Genomic DNA, 16,938 nt, shown 5'->3' on the forward strand with positions numbered 1-16,938 from the left:
TTGGAATGCAAACTGACCTTTTCCAGTCCTGTGGCCACTATTCTATGAAGAAAATGAAGAAAAAGAAACAGTAAGAGAGATAAGAATCACCAGGCAGTGAGAGTCGTTATTGTATACAGGTGGTGGGGAAGGTCTCTCCATGGAGGTAATGTGCGGACATAGGCTGGAGGAATCAAGATGTGATGCTTGAGGCCAGCCAGCAGGGGCGTATGACTGGGGAACTGCAAGCAAGGTAGAGAGTGGGAGGAGGCGAGGTCAGTGGGCTGATATGGCCTAGATCATGAGGGCTTTCATGAGATGGGAGCTAGTGGAGTGTTTTGAGCAGAGAAGTGCTATCACCTGACCTTATTTACTTCCTCTTAAAAGGCTCACTCTGGCTGCTGTGCTGAGAGTGGGCTGAAGAAAGGCCAGGGTGGAACTGGTGAGATAAGCAAGGAGGTTGTTGAGAAATTGAGGTGTAAGATGACGCTGATGGAGCAGGTTGGTGGCAGGAAGTGATCAGATTCTGAATGTATTCTGGAGGGAGGGCCTGTGGAATCATCGGATGGAGTGGATGTGAGGAAAATAAAAGAATAAAGTATTACCTCCAGATTTTTGGCTTGTGCCAAATTAGAAGGATAAAGTTGCCATTTACTGAGGTAAGTGGGACTCAGCTTGGTGAGGGGAATAAGGAGCTTGGTTTGGGACTAGGTAAGTCTGATACCCATGAGACCTCCAAGTGGAGATGTCAGGTTTGCAGTCAAAAATAAGAATCAGGAGTTCAGGGGAGGTCTGGGCTAGAGATACAAATTTGGGAGTTAGGAAGATATAGTTATTTAAAGGCTGCAGGACAGGATTAGATCCCCTAGGTTATATATAGAGAGAATGGAAAATGGTTCTGAGGCTTGAGCCCTGGCCCGTCTAACACTTATAGGCCTAGGTCGTGGGGAGAGGGCAGATGAAAGAGATATTAGAAAAAGTGGCCAGTAGAGTGGCACAGGCACTCAGAAGGAGGGGCATCCAGGAGCAAGCAAAGAAAAGTTTTAGGAAGGGAAGGTCAATGCTAAGAGATTTGGTGATATGTGAGTCACAGGTGACCTTGACAGGAGCAATTCCAGTGCAGTGGTAGGTACAAAAGTCTGATCGGAGAAGATAGGGTAAAAAGAGTGAGTACAGAAAGCTCTTTCAAACAATTTCTCTGTAAAGGAGAAAAGAGAGAAATGGGGGCAGGAGCCAGGGGAGGGTGTGAGGTCAAAGAAAAGAAGGAAGACAGTCCAGAGGCTTGTATGCTGATGGGAATGATCTAAGAGAGGAAAAGCCTGAAAATTCTGGAAAGGAGGAACAGCTGCTGGAGAGATGTCCTCGATGAGGCAGGAAGAGATGGGATCCAGTGAGGGTGTCTTAGATAGACACTTGGGCAGTTTATCGAGACAGATGGGAAGGCAGAGCGCATGGGTGCTCAGTTGTAGGTGCATCCCTGCCTTGTGTGGAAACCTGTCTTTTCTATTGTACAGTAGGTTCCCTGAGAGCAGAGAGCTGACAAGCTTCTGTATCTTCATAACCCTTGCTGGGTAGTCAGCACACACCTAATACATACATATATTTAAGGGACAAAGACCCTGATGCTGGAAAAGATTGAGGGCAGGAGAAGAAGGGGGTGACAGAGGATGAGACGGTTGGATGCCATTACTGACTCAATGGACATGAGTTTGAGCAAGCTCTGGGAGTTAATGAAGGACAGGAAAGCCTGGTGTGCTGCAATCCACGGGCTTGCAAAGAGTTGGACATAACTTAGTGACTGAACAGCAACAATGTGTTAGGAGTCTCTAATTTCTAATAACCATTGCAAATTAATTGAAGTCAGCTTAAGAAATGAAACAGAACTCCTTGGTAAGGCTTAGATGAACTTCTTATGGAATTCACAAGTAAGAGTGTGGCTGTGGCCAGGCAAGGAATGGAACCAGTATTTGGAAGGATATCAGGACCACCCTGTCTGTCTCCTTTTTTTCATTCTATCCTGAACATCAACTTCATTTCCATCTCACTGTAGCTTTGTTTGCTTCTCAGTCCATGTGGCAGAATATGGTTGCACCCCTTCCAAGTTATTTCCAGACCCAAGGATAGACTGTCTCTATGTTCTAATTCCCAAATACTAGGTCAAAGAATTGAATTAGATTAAGTGGTTATGTGTCCATTACTGGACCAATCAGCTAGGTGGTCAGGGAGGCAGGGAAATGTGGCCCTCACAGCTAGGAGCTTTCTCTGTGAGTAGGGCTGAAAGTTGAGAGAGGACGGGCTGGAAAAATACCTCAATCAGTTTCACAGCAGTGAGTAGGTGAGAAGGTAGGTGTGGATGGGTGGATAGATGGATGACAAATGGGTGGATGGATGTTTTAGCTGCATCATCAAATAATACTAATAGCTCAGGAACCTGGAATGAAAGAAGGGTGCTTGGCATTGGTGCTGATGTTGGGTGTTGAGGAGAGACCTCTGAGAGTAGAGCTGTTATTACAGATGAGGATGTACAACAGGCCACTGAAGAGAGGAAGCTTATTACTACCAGCTAAAGCTTTCTGGAAACTCCTTGCTTCCCTTCTAATCAGCAGCCAGGAAATTTCTCCTCTATATTTGCCTTCCAGTTGCTGAAGGGGAACAGTTTTTGGCCTTGATAGGGCCTAGCTTCTAAATATAGGCTGAGCCATAGGGTAGCCCTCTTCCTCCTGCCAGCCCTGGGCAGATGGACCAGTCCAGTCTCTTCAGGTGGTCTGGGAAAGCCATGGGATCCTCTTCTCTCTGCCCACTATTTTGGAACTGGTTTCCCTGCAACCCAATCTGCTGCTTCCTTCTTAGGGTACCCAGAGCCAGAGGTGACCTGGTACAAGGATGACACAGAGCTGGACCGCTACTGTGGCTTGCCCAAGTATGAGATCATGCATCAGGGCAACCGTCACACCCTGCAGCTCTACAGGTGAGGGGCCCGGGGCCCGTTCTGCTCTGTTTGCCCTCCTGCAGGTCCTGTGACCCAAGTCTGGGGTGGGGGCAGGGTTCTGCTGCAGAGTTGAACCACCTGGTGAAGCGTGTCTGGCTGCCAGTGTCTGGGATCTCCTAAGGCCAGGATGGGAGTATTTCTGACAGCCAGAGAGCTGAGCACAGCCAGAGGAGGTCCTGACCCATAGAAACATTTTCCATGAGGTCAGCTGCCAAAAAAAGCTCCCAAGTCACCCTTACCCTACACGGGCTGTGTGGGTCACCTGCTCATGAAGGGAGCCTCCTGGGGCCCCAGGTCTAATCCCTCCTAGAACAGCGTGGCCTCGGTCAGCTCCCAGCCTCTTGCCAGCCTCAGTGTCCTCAGCCGTGGTGAGGAGTGGGGGAGGGGCACTTGAGGGAGGGCTGGCAGGGGCAGGACTCTGGGTGAGGGGATGGGGGGCTTTCACCTCCCACATCATGCTCCTGCCTCTAGGTGTCGAGAGGAAGATGCCGCCATCTACCAGGCCTCTGCCCGGAATGCCAAGGGCATTGTGTCCTGCTCAGGGGTCTTGGAGGTGGGCACCATGACTGAATACAAGATCCACCAGCGCTGGTTTGCAAAGCTGAAGCGCAAGGCTGCAGCAAAGATGCGGGAAATCGAGCAGAGCTGGAAGCATGGGAAGGAGGCTGTGGGTGAGGCTGATGCCCTGCGCAAACTCAGCCCTGACCGCTTCCAGCGAAAGCGGCGGCTGAGTGGGGCCGAGGTGCCTGTCCCCTCGGCCCCTACCCGGGAAGTTGAGGACGGACCCCTGGTGGCTTGGCAGGAGGGAGAGACCGAGCCTGGTCAGCACCCAGGTTTGGGCCTGATCAGCAGTTTTGCTTCTGGAGAGGTGACTACCAATGGGGAGGCTGCCCCTGAGAATGGGGAGGATGGAGAGCATGGCCTGTTGACCTACATCTGTGAGGCCATGGAGCTGGGGCCTCAGAGAGCTCCCAAAAAGGAGTCTGGGGCCAAGAAAAAGAAGAAAGACGTCGAACCTAAGCAAGGAGTGCAGAAGCCAGAGGTGGAGAAGGCAGCTCAAAGCCATCGTGCCTCGGAAAACCGTTTCCCCAGTTCAGACAAGCCTGACTCCCGTGGGACACAGGGGCCCCTGAACATGGAGCAGGTTCAGACCCGGCCCAGAGGCAGGGCTGCCCGGGGGCCTGGATCCCCTGGAGCAGATGGCACCAGGAAGCCAGCCTCTGGTGCAGGTACTCCAGTCCAGGCCCAGAAGACCCAGGTCCCAGCCCCTGTCCCAGGCCCAGAGCCTGAAGTGTATTTCTCCCTGAAGGACATGTACCTGGAGAGCACCCGAGCAGATCAGCCCCAGGTGGAGACAGAGGCCCAGACCTCTCGGGGCAGGACACCTGGAGAGAGGCCCTCATGTCGGGAATCCAGCAAAGCTGGAGGTGAGAGGGGGCCTGCTGCCCCCAGCCAGCCTGTGCCCACAGCCCCCCAGACAACCGGACCCTTCAACAGGAAGAGGTTTGCCCCTCCGAAGCTCAAAGGAGAGCCCACCGCCAGCAGCAAGCCTGATTCCTCCCCGAGTCAAGATCCGGAACCCGTGGCTCAGAGCTTGGGGAAGACTCCATCCCAGGCCTCTGCCCAAGCGCCCACACCCCCTGCGCGTCGGAGACACAGCACCCGGGACAGCCCCCTGCAGGGCCGAGCAGGCCCCAGCACTCCAGGCAAGGTACGTGTGGGTGTTGGGACCTGGAGGCCGCTTGGGGTGCTGACCTCATGGAAACTGTTGCTGTAACAGCTTGGCAGCCAGTGAGCAGTGGGGTATTTATAGAAGGGGGTGGGGTGGGGTGCTAGCCAGGAGCAGGGACCACAGGCCTGGCCCCCGCCCCAGGCAGTCCCCAGCTGCCAGGCATGTGGGCAGCACAGCCCGACTGTGACCGTCTCCTCCGATAGGTAGCAGGGACATTCACTGCCAGGTGATGATGTCCCAGAGCGAAGTGGAGGAGGAGGATGTTCTTTGGGGAGGAAAAGAAGGGGGAGACCAAGGAGCAGTCTATGTGGACAGTGGGTCTTCACCTGGATGCTTATTAGAAGACTTAAAACATATCCAACGTCCAGAAAATTCTGACTTAATCTGGGTTTTTAGCTGAGATTTTGGAGTTAGGGATATCTGTGTGCAAATCTGACTATCCTCAACATTGTGTGATCTTCAACAAGTCATAAAACTAATAAAAATAACACCTACTTCATGGGGCTGTTGTGAGAATCAGTGCTTGGCACAGGGCTTGGTGCATATTAAGAACAAGACAAATGGCAATAGGTTTAAGACGTTCCTGTGGTGGGAGGTAGAGGCAAACTGTTTTACCTGAAAACAGGTGTGCTGGTGTTTTCCTGGGGATCTGGTAGCCAATTGAGGAAAGAGGTCTTGTGTGGAGATAGGGAAGGGACATGCACTCTTCAAAGAAAGAGGCTGGTGGGTGACAGCATAAGGAGTTTGATAAGGGAGGGGAGGGTGAAGAGGGAGGGGAGGAGCAAGATTGAGGGGATTAACAGAAAGGAAACTGTTTGTCCTGTTTGGTCAGTGTTTCATGTTTCAGAGAGCAGGCACTATTTCCCAGGAGTTTGTATAGAGAAAGGAGTGTTTTATAGAGGAGCAGAAAGAAGACAGTATTTCTTATGAGTGACAGAAAGCAAAAGTGTTTCAAGACTGGAGGTGAGGGACTTTCTCCCTCACCTAGTGGCTAAGACTTCCACCGCAGGGGTGCAGGTTCGGTCCCCAGTCAGGTCGGTTAGGGAACTAAGATCCCACATGCCACGTGGCCAAAAAAAGAAGAAAGAAAATTTCCTAAGCTGAATAAAAATGAGAACACAACATATCAACTTGAAAAAAAAGATTGGAGGTGGGTTGGGTAAAATAGATGGGATACACTTACACTAAGAAATTATTGGTTGGTTGTCTGAAATTCAAATGTAACTGGGTGTCCTATATTTCTCTTTGCTAAATCTGGCAACCCTAAGTAGAGACAGCATTTTGGGGGAACTAAGATGAAATTGTTTCTTGGGTCACAGGAATGCAGGAGCATGGGTCTGGGGGAATGGGGAGCAGCTGAAAGCAGCATTTCACAGGGGTCGAGGCAGAAGATGGAAGGGTGAAGGGACAGACATGAGGTACACACTGTTGCAGGACCTGCAAGGGTGCAATGGGGAAGGTAAGGAGAATTGGGAGGAGCTGCCACTCCCATTGAAAGGACTTTCAAAGAGGTAGGAGGGAGCGCCAGTTTCTAGGGTGATGAGGAGAGATGGTTTTATTTCAGTGGGTGCTGAGGTTAGTCTGTGGGGATAGTAGTTCAGAGATCTTTGGAGTGGGGTGAACCTCAAACTAGACTCTGGAATCTGTTCATGACTCTCAGCCCCTCATGCCTGGTCTCATGAGATCTCAGCAGCTGGAGTGGTGAGCTTCTAGTGGCCAGATGGGGCCACGCCATGTGCCTGACAGCCCAGAGGCTGGACTGCAGGGCGTACTGTAGGGATGGCCCTCATGGGCCCCTAGGGAGCACATTTGGGAAGAGATCAGGCTGGTGGCCAAGTCTGTGAGTGAGTCTGGCTTCTCCACCCACAGCGGTGGGGAGTACCACAGCCAGACGGCTGCATCCTCCTGGCAAGGCCTTCTCCGAGGTGGGATGAATGGGCTCGGGCAGCGCAGGGCAGGAGAGGCTGTCTGCAGAGGTTCTGCTATTGCCGCAAAGAGCTTGCGTGGCTTTTATTTTATTTTAATACTTTAAAAAATTGTGGAATGTATCATCATACATGTGAAAAATGCATATAATGGCCATATGTATTCTGAAGATGTTGCTTTTTAGTAGCATTTGATTGGTTTCTCATATTCTCATTCTACCAAATCATTTTAGTTTTTGATAATGAAAGGAAAACATGGCCATAGTAAAAAATGTGGGGGAAATTCTAAAAACTAAAAGGAAAAAGTAAAAACTCACCTATAAGTCTACCATCCAGATATCTTGCTGTATCTACCAATCTTTTTGCATATATATTTTATTATTTTTAAAATTTAATTTATGTTATTTTGATTAGTTTTATATTCTGCTTCTTTTACTTCTCATTATTTTATGAGTATTTTCTAATGGTTCCTTAAAGTTATCTGAAAAAGTTCACTTTTTGTGGTTATATAAGACGCCACAATATACATATTTTAACCATTTCTTCAATAGTGTTTATGATTTTTTTCCTTATTCCAAGGTTAATTAAGCATATATCTATATTTTTATAATTTTTATTGTTTGAATTCCTTTATTTGACTTTTAAATCAGTCTGGAATTGATTTAGGTATATAGCATAATATCAGTTTCTAGCTCAATAATAAGTAATTTCCCCTCATATCTACCTTGAATAGTCAACCTTTGCCTATTAGTTTGTGATTCTTTCTTTATAAACTACCTTTATACCCACTAAAGTCTATTTTAGTTTCCATATATACATCTATCATAATCCATGAATGTATTTGTTGATTCTTACATCAGAATGATCTCATTTAATTGTTGTAGCTTTAATTTCTGACAGAGCAACCCTCTTATACTTCTTTTAAACATTTTTGAAGTTATTCTCATTTATTCCTCTAGGAAAACTTTAGAATCATTGTTTGAATTTTTCCAAACTCCCAGATATCATTGTTTTTTTTTTTACCTTGTATCTTTATATTCACCATTAAAAGAAAACCCCACACATTAAAAAAAAAAAATGATGACTTATTTTTAACAAGATCAAAACTAGATTAAATTTTTTTATGGAAAACTAGTCAGATTTGAATTTTGAATGGTCTTTTAGTAAAATTTGCTAGGCATATATTTTTAAAGAGCTTGATTGAGGTATGATTTTATACCAATTAACAGTCATCTATTTAAAGTATACAGGTCAGTGCACACAATTCAGAGCTGTGCAGTCACTCACATAATCCAGTTTTATCACCCTAAAAAGATTCTTGCTTCTTTTTGCAGTTAATCCTTGTTCCCACCCTGAGGTCCAGGCAACCACTAATCTGCTTTCTGTCTCTCTACCATTGGTATTCTGATTGAGATTGCATTAAATATAAAAATTAATTTGGAAAAATCAGTATCTTAATATTTAGCTTTCTCATCTGGGAGCATGGTATTTCTTTCTGTCATTCAAACCTTCTTTTTTACTTTTTTTTTCTTTTTTAATTAAAAAAATTTTTTTGGTGACCCCTCACAGCTTGTGGGATATTAGTTCCCCTTTTAAAAGTGCCCTAACCTGAGATCTTTTCTGAGACTGGCTCAGAACTCTGGAGCTGAGGTATAGGAGTGTGGGGATATAGTCAGTACCATCCTCTGAGGGGATGGTATTGACATGAGGAGGCTCTGCTGAGTGCCTCTAGACCTCACAGTACCATATGCCCCGAGTATCCTGAGGATGATTGGTCTCAGTACATGGAAACTCCGCTCCCACCATCAGGGAGCTTTGGTTTTCAGAGCCTACATGAATATAAGTATTTTCTGAGAACTGTTGAAGGAAGGAGGGATTGGGGAGAGACATGATCGTTGCTTAAGGAATTATCTAATAACTCAAGGGGATTAGACTTGCTCCAAACCATAAGCTCAAAGAGGTTGTGGTGAGTGTTACTACGTAGGTTTCCAGGGACGAAGCATGGGGCGGTATGCAGTCACGAGGGAAGGCATCTGGAAAGAGGCCAGACTGGTTGGCAGCATGTATAGGATTCATCACTAGAAATACCATAGTAGAAAAATATCCAATACAATTTTTTAAATATAAAATAATGCCCATAATATCCTCAGATAAAAATAAAGTAATGGATGAAAGAGAGGAAGGAACACATTCTGGGAAGGACACATAGCCTGAAACAAAGGGAAGGTGGTAGGCTAGGCAAGGAACGCACACCTGCTTGTCCTAATCTTAACACCTTGGTGCATTTAAAGCCTGTCAACACTTTTTCTCTTCTGTGTCTTGTGTTCTGCTTTAGTTTGTTTAGCATTAACTGTAACATCCTTCAGGCTTGGGCGTGAGACAGAAAGGGGAGAGAACTAACACTTACTGAATATTAGCTTCCAGTAATGCTGGGTTAGATAATGCCCTCCTGCTGAGGGCAACTAGTCAAGTAGAGCAAACTATAAAAATGTCTGCTTGAAGGCACTGGAGAGCTAACACAGTGAAGAATCGCTTTGCAGGATCTGGGAGAAGATGGGAATCCATAATGGTGAGCCCCAGCACTTGGCTTAGCTTTTGTCCTGGGGTTGTTTGTCACTCCAGAAGAGGCAAATGAAACACTCAGCAGCGTTTGCAGACAGCCTCAAGGGACTTGGGAGACCACAATTGGAGCCCACGGTCTCAAGAGTGGTAGCCCTGGTAAACCCTCTGGTCTTTGAGTGGGGAACCCTGAAGGTTTGTACCATAGGATTAAGGGGACCAGAAGCAAATTACCCTCACAGGGATTGAGGCTTAACTCTTGAGTTACCTGGGTGACAAAGAAATATCTCAGTCCCTGAAGTTAGGTTAAGGTGATTCAAGATACCTTGCCCCCCCAGTGCCTGGATGTGCATGCAGCACCTGGGAGAAACAAACAGAAATCACCTGGAGGGTGATAGCATCATCTTAGGCCTCAAACCATTTCTGAAAAATGTTTCACGTGTAATATTTGGCACCTAAATGATATGCAGGCACACGAAGAGAAAAAAAACAAACATGAAGATGGGGACTTCCCTGGCTAGTCCAATGGTTAGGACTCGATGCTTTTACTCTCATGACCCTGGGGGACTAACTAATCCCTGGTCAGGAAACTAAGATCCTGCAAGTTTAGTGGCACAGCTGAAACAAAACAAAATGAGCAAACAAACAAAAAACCAACATAAAAAAGAACCAGCAAAAACAGCCACACAATGTATTCCAACTTTTGGAATGATCAGACATGAACTAGAAACTGTACATCCTATATTCTAAAAGATAAAAGGTTAAGACTGAAAATTTCAGCAGAGAACTAGAAACTATAAAAAGTAGCAAAGACTTTAGAATGATGAAAACTAGAATTCCAGAATTAGAAAATATAATAACTAATGTTAAGTTAACTATTGTGGTTATGGTAGTTCCAGTTCTGGACAAGACGGAGTGAACACCCTCCACCTTGGTGTTTCCCACTGAATGCAACTGAAAACGTGGGCAAAACACCTGTGCATCTATTTGACGACTTTGATAAACAAATAGTAGCAGACTGAGGAATAAGACCAGGATTCAATAAGACCAGGAATAAGATCAGTACTACTGATCTGGCAATGTTGTTGTTCAGTCGCCAAGCCCTGTCCAACTTTTTGCGACTCTATGGACTGCAGCATACCACACTTCTCTGTCCTTCACTAGCTCTTGGAGTTTGCTCAAATTCATGTCTATTGAGTCAGTGATACTATCTAATCATCTCATTCTCTGCCGCCCTCTTCTCCTTTTGCCTTCACTCTTTCCCAGCATCAGGGTTTTTTTTTTTTCTCCCAGTGAGTCAGCTCTTCAGATCAGGTGGCCAAAGTGTTGGAGCTTCAGCTTCAGCATCAATCCTTCCAATGAATATTCAGTGTTGATTTCCTTTAGGATTGACTGGTTTGATCCCCTTTCTGTCCAAGGGACTCTCAAGAGTCTTCTTGCAACACCACAGTTTGAAAGCATCAGTTCTTTGATGTTCAGCCTTCTTTATGGTTCATCTCTCGCACCCATACATGACTGCTGGAAAAACCATAGCTTTGACTATGTAGACCTTTGTCGGCAAAGTGATTTCTCTGCTTTTTAATACTCTTTCGAGGTTTATCATAGCTTTTCTCCCAAGGAGCAAGCGTTTTTTAATTTCATGGCTGTAGTCATTGTCCACAGTGATTTTGGAGCTCAAGAAGATAAAATCTGTCAAATCTTCTACTATTCCCTGGCCTGGTCTATGCAGTCAGAAACTCAGAAGTAAGCACCAGTATAGAGAGAAGAAAAGCCCTTCAAGACAGGCCTAATAGGAGAGGGAAGAGAATGGAGGAGACTCTTTCTCTCTGTTTGGAAGAGCTGTGGTCCCAAGAGGGTGGGATCAATTTCTGATGTTTTTTTTTTCTCTTCTGGATTTCTTCCTTGGCCCAGGGACAGGGGCTCATGTGTGAAAGTATGCAACAGAGAAGGCTAAGTGAAGCCTAACTATCTGGACAGAGGAATGGAAAAGGTAATCCTAAGGACCCAGGAAGTAAAGGGTAGATCATGGGGAGGAAGTTTGGGGAAAGTGACTTCATAAGCTGTTTATAAATTCCTGGGCTTATTTCCAAGCTAGTCATGCGTGGATCTGGTTCTGAACATTGTATCAAGAAGAACTAAGAGGGACTTTCCTCAAGGTTCAGTGGTTAAGACTTTGCACTTCCAATGGAGGGAACGTGGGTTCAATCCCTGGTCGGGGAACTAAGATCCCACTTGCTTCTGGGAGCAACCAAAAAAACCCGCTAAGAGACCATCATTCAAGTCCCAGACTGGCCACTGGGTGGCACACACACAGATCTGAATAACTGCAAAGACTTTGAAAATGGAACTGACATTGAAACTACAATCACAGAAGGTTGAATGGAACTTGGAGCCTGACCACAACCAAGTGGATTGTCTGCTGAGACAAAAGTAGTAACATCTGCTATAGGATTCCTCTATAGGATTTATTCAAGAAATCAGAATCTCATAATATTCAAAATATCCAGGATATAATGAATATTACTTGGCATATGAGAAAGTAAGGGAAATCTCAACTTGCATGGGAAAAGGCAGTTAAAGAATGACAATGTCAAGATGGCAGATAAGTTGGAATTATCTGACTTTAAAGCAATAACAAAAAGTAAGGGTGCACACTCTGGAAATAAGTTGAAAGATAAAAAGTCTCGGCAAAGAAATACAAGATGTGAAGAACTAAATATTAATTTTAGAACTGAAAAAATAAAATAATTGAAATAAAATGACTTGCTTGTTAGGAACAACAGAAAAATGAGGACAATAGAAAATAGTGTACTTTGAAAATAGTCGAAATTATTCAGTTTGAGTAAGAGAGAGAAAAAGACATGAACAGAACCTCAGGCATCTGTGGTACAATAGCAAAATGTCTAAAATTCATGTCCTTGGATACCCAGAAAGAGAGAAGAGAGTGTGGTGCAGAAGAAATATATGAAGAAATAATGGCTGAAAACGTCCCAAATTTGGCCAAAAAATAAAAACAAAACCCCACAAACTTACAGATCAAGAAGGTCAGCAAACCCCAAATAAGAAACACCCACATAATTCCATGCCAAGAAATGGCATAGTCAAATTGCTGAGAACTAAGGACAAAAAAACAATGAAATCTTGAATGTAGAAAAAAAAAATGATGCACTGTTTATAGGGGAACAGTAACTCAAATGACTGCAATTTCTCGTCAGAAACAGTGGAGGTTAAAAAGGAAGTGAAATAATATTTTTTAACTGCTGAAAGAAAAGACCTTTCAATCAATAATTCTGTATTCAGCAAACATATCTTTAAGCATTGAAGGTGAAATAAAGACATTCCAAGATAAAGGGAAACTAAGGGACTACATCACTAGCAGACCTGTTCTTAAAGAATTGCTAAAGTAAAATTTTCAGACAAAAGGGACATGATACCAGAAGGAAATATGTAAATATCTGGGTAAATATAATTATTTTTCTCCTCTTGAATTCTCTAAAATATGTTTGAAGGCAAAAAAAATATAACATTGATAGTTTTTAATGTATGTGAATGTAATATTAATATATATAGAGAGGGAGAGGGTAAAGGGACCTATGTGGTGGTAAGATTGCTTCATTTCATTTGCCATGGTAAAATGTTGACTTTGAGGAGACTGTGTAAGTGTATATATTGTAAGCCCTAGAGCAATAATTAAAATACTATACAAAGAAATATAGTATATATCACAACATGTAAATTTAAGTGGAATACTAAGAATTGTCAAATAATCTACAAGAAACCTGGACAGGGGAAACAAGAAGAAATAGCTGAAGTAGCAAAGAATAAAATAATCGATATTTAAGTTCAAACATCTAAATAATTATATTAAATGACCTAAATACATGAAGTAAAAGACATAAATTTTGAGATTGGATCAAAAACACATACCCAACTCTACTTTTTACATGAAATTGACTTCAATTCCAGTGATAAAAATAACAAGGCTTCCCTGGTGGCTCAGTGGTAAAGAATCTGTCATGCCAGTGCAGGGGATGGGTTCAGTCCCTGGTCCAGGAAGATCCCACATGCTGTGGAGCAACTAAGTCTGTGCACCACAACTATTGTGCCTCTGCTCTAGAGCGCGGAAGCCACGACTACTGAGCCCACGTGCTGCAATGACTAGAGCCTGTGCTCCGCAACAAGAGAAGCCACCACAATGAGAAGCCTGCACACTGCAACTAGGGAGTAGCCCTAGGGCAGCAACAAAGACCCAGCATAGCCAAAAATAAATAAATAAAATTGTTAAGGAGAGTAATAGAAAATATATATAATACAAACACTAATCAATGGAAATTTGGACTGGCTATGGCTCAAACGGTAAAGAATCTGCCTAAAATGTGGGAGACCCAGCTTGGATCCCTGGGTTGGGAAGATCCTCTGGAAGAGGGCGAGGCTATCCACTTCAGTATTCTTGCCTGGATAATTCCATGAACAGAGGAGCCTGGTGGGGAACAGCCCATGGGATGGCAAAGAGTCAGACACGACTGAGCAGCTAGCTAACACTTTGACTTTCACATATTAATATCAGACAAAGCATGTGTGTGCCTGCTTGCCTGGAATTCTCCAGGCAAGAATACTAAAGTGGGTTGTCATGCCCTCCTCTAGGGGATCTTCCCAACCTGGGCTTGAACCTGCATCTTTTGCCTCTCCTGCATTGGCAGGCAGCTGCTGCTTTACCACTGCACCACTGGGAAGCCCCCAGACAAAGCCAACTTCGGAGCAAAGAAAATTACCAGGAAAAAAAAAAGAAAATTACCAGGAAAAAATAATGAATTACATAATGATAAAAGAGTCAATTCAAGAAAATGAAAATGAGTTTGCCCCTAACAACAGAGCTTCAAAATACCTGAAGAAAAGCTGGCAGAACTAAAGGGAGAAACAGACAAATCGACAATTATAGTTGGAGACTATATTTAAACACTCCTCTCAATAATGAATTGAACTAGCAAACAGTAAGAACAGAAAAGAACCAGGGGACTTCCCTGGCGGTACAGTGGTTAAGAATCTACCTGCCAGTGTAGGGGACACAGGTTCAATCCCTGGTCTGGGAAGATTTCACATGCCATGGAGCAACTAAGCCCATCTACCACAACTACTGAAGCCCATGTGCCTAGAGCCTGTACTTCACAAGAGAAGACACCACAGTGAGAAGCCCATGCACCTCAATGAAAAGTAGCCCCCACTCTCCTAAACTAGAGAAAACCCAGGAGCAACAATGAAGACCCAGCACAACATAAATAATTTTTTTATTTAAGAGTAGAGTTGAATAGCCTTACCAACCAACTGGATCTAATAGCCGGATAGGATACTCTGTGTAACAACAGCAGAATACTTACTAGTTTCAGGTACATATAAGACCTTCACTATAATAGATCATATGATGGGTCATAAACGTTAACAAATATATAAAATGATTGAAATCATACAAAGCATGTTCTCTGACAAAAATGAAATAAAAGTAGAAATCAGTGATGGAAAGATAATAGGAAAGTCTCCAAACCCTTTAAAATTAAATACCACGCTTTTATGGATCAAATAGGAAGGACTTTAAATCAATTGGGAAATATTTTGAACTGAATAGAAGTGAAAATACAACATCTCAAAATTTTGCTGCTGCTAAATTAGTGTACTGATAAACATTTATAGCATCAAATATTTATTTTAGAAACATGAAAGGTCTGAGTTCAAAACTCTGAGCTCTCATACTGAGTAACTAGAAAAGAAAGAACAAAATTAACCCAAAGCAATCAGAAGGAAGGAAATAGTAGTGAAAAGAGCAAAAAACAATGAAATTGAAAACTAAAAGTATGGAAAAATAAACCAGAATCTTATTTGAGAAGATCTATAATATTGATAAACCTCTAATAAGTCTCACAAGGAAAAAAAAAAGAGACAAATTACCTGTATTCAGAATGAAAGAGGAGCTTGATTGTGGTGATCATTTCACAAAATATAGATATATCAAAACATCAAGCTGTATATATTAAATGCATACTGTTTTGTTAATTATACCTCAGTAAAGCTTTTTTACAAATGAATGAAAGGGGATATCACCAGAGACCCTGCAAGCATTAAAAGGATAATAAAGTTCTATTATGAAAAAAATGCACACATAAGTTCAACAACTTAGATGAAATAGAACAATTCTTTAAAAAAAAACCAAACCAGAAACTACCAAAACTCATGTGAAAATGAAACAGGATAATTTGAAGAACCCTATGACTGCTAAAGAAATTTAATTTGTAATTTTTAAGTCTTCCCCCTAAAATCTTTAGGGCTGAATGGTTTCACTGGGTAATTATATCAAAGATTTAAAGATGATGAAGCCTCGATATGAGCCCTGGGTCTGGGTTTCATCAAGAAATAGATTCCAGGTCCTTGACACTGCCCAGCTCCATCCCTGTTAAGCCCTTGGCTTTGAATCCTGGTTCCCAAAACCAGCGCTCCAGGGTCATACCCTCTCAGAGGGTGACAAGCCATAGTATTTGTCATTCAGTGGTTCATTTCTGTGAACCTCCTATGTGCCATGGCCTATGAACATTGCAAAGGTAAATCAAACTGGTTCCTTAATCTCTGAGAATTTATAGGGAAGACAGAAAGACAAGATAGCAAATTAAAACTGCTAATGTTCTTCATAATGAAAAAGCTCCCAGAGAACCAGCTAGTTTCACCCCAGCTCACACAAGTGTTATTTTTAAGAAGTACATGACATTTCTCCTCAGATCTCTACCCAGTTCCAGATGCAGACACATACATACCATAGTGTTTAGAGACATCAACCTTTATAGTTACTGTGCACCAAGTCTAACCCTAGACCTGAGCTGGGCCCTCTTCAGAAGAGTTCAAAGATTAGCAGATGAAACATGTGCATGAAACAAATAACTGCCACAGAGAATGAGGGTATAATGATAGAATTAGGTACATTTGCCAAGGGTACATAGGACAGGAAGCCACTTAAATTTTTAGGGATGGAGAAGGGAGCTCAAAGGCTTCCCTGGTAGCTCAGCTGGTAAACAATCTGCCTACAATGCAGGAGACCCTAGTTTGATTCCTGGGTCGGGAAGGTCCCTGGAGAAGGGATAGGCTACCCTCTCCAGTATTCTTGGGCTTCCCTGGTAGCTCAGATGGTAAAGAATCTGCCTGCACTGCGGGAGACCTGGGTTGGAAGATCACCTGGAGGAGGGCATGGCAACTCACTCCAATGTTCTTGCCTGGGGAATCCCCATGGACAGAGGAGCCTCGTGGGCTACAGTCCATGGGGTCGCAAGGAGTCAGACACAACTGAGCGACTAAGCACAGCACAGCACAAGGGAACTCGGAAGTCTTCAGAGAAGAGAAGAAACTTGCGGGAAGTCTTTAGGGAAAAGGAGTCCTACGGGTGAGCAATGAGAAGACTGAGAATGTCCAGCAGAGAAGAAACAAAGTGATTATAAAATAGCACAGTAGTCAGTATGGTGTCAGTGCAATAGGGTGGAGGAACCCAAGAGATGAGCCTGGAGAGACAGACCTGGCTCTCCTGCTGAAAGGCCTCACTGATCACACAAGGGCCTGTTTACTTATTCATTTTCATTCTTCATTAGCTTTTGTGGAATATGTGTCATAGGCACATGGTATAAAATTCGTGAAGTATGAGAAGTATTTAGAGTATATTAAACCTTTATCCTGGTCCCATTACTTCATGGGAAATAGATGGGGAAACAGTGGAAGCAGTGTCA

The 16,938-nt window shown here is 43.7% G+C and overlaps 1 protein-coding gene across 2 annotated transcripts in view; it reads left to right on the plus strand.

Annotated features, from left to right (window-relative positions):
• ALPK3 (alpha kinase 3) overlaps positions 1 to 16,938 on the plus strand; it is a 53,359-nt gene that overhangs the window by 17,609 nt on the left and 18,812 nt on the right. For both annotated transcript variants that reach the window (XM_043921514.1, XM_043921515.1), the window contains 2 exons: positions 2,830 to 2,947; positions 3,440 to 4,679. In XM_043921514.1, the coding sequence (XP_043777449.1) occupies positions 2,830 to 2,947; positions 3,440 to 4,679 (1,358 nt within the window). The remainder of the gene's footprint in view (positions 1 to 2,829; positions 2,948 to 3,439; positions 4,680 to 16,938) is intronic.

This window comes from Cervus elaphus, chromosome 13 (genome assembly GCF_910594005.1).
Source record: "Cervus elaphus chromosome 13, mCerEla1.1, whole genome shotgun sequence".
Taxonomy (NCBI): Eukaryota; Metazoa; Chordata; class Mammalia; order Artiodactyla; family Cervidae; genus Cervus; species Cervus elaphus.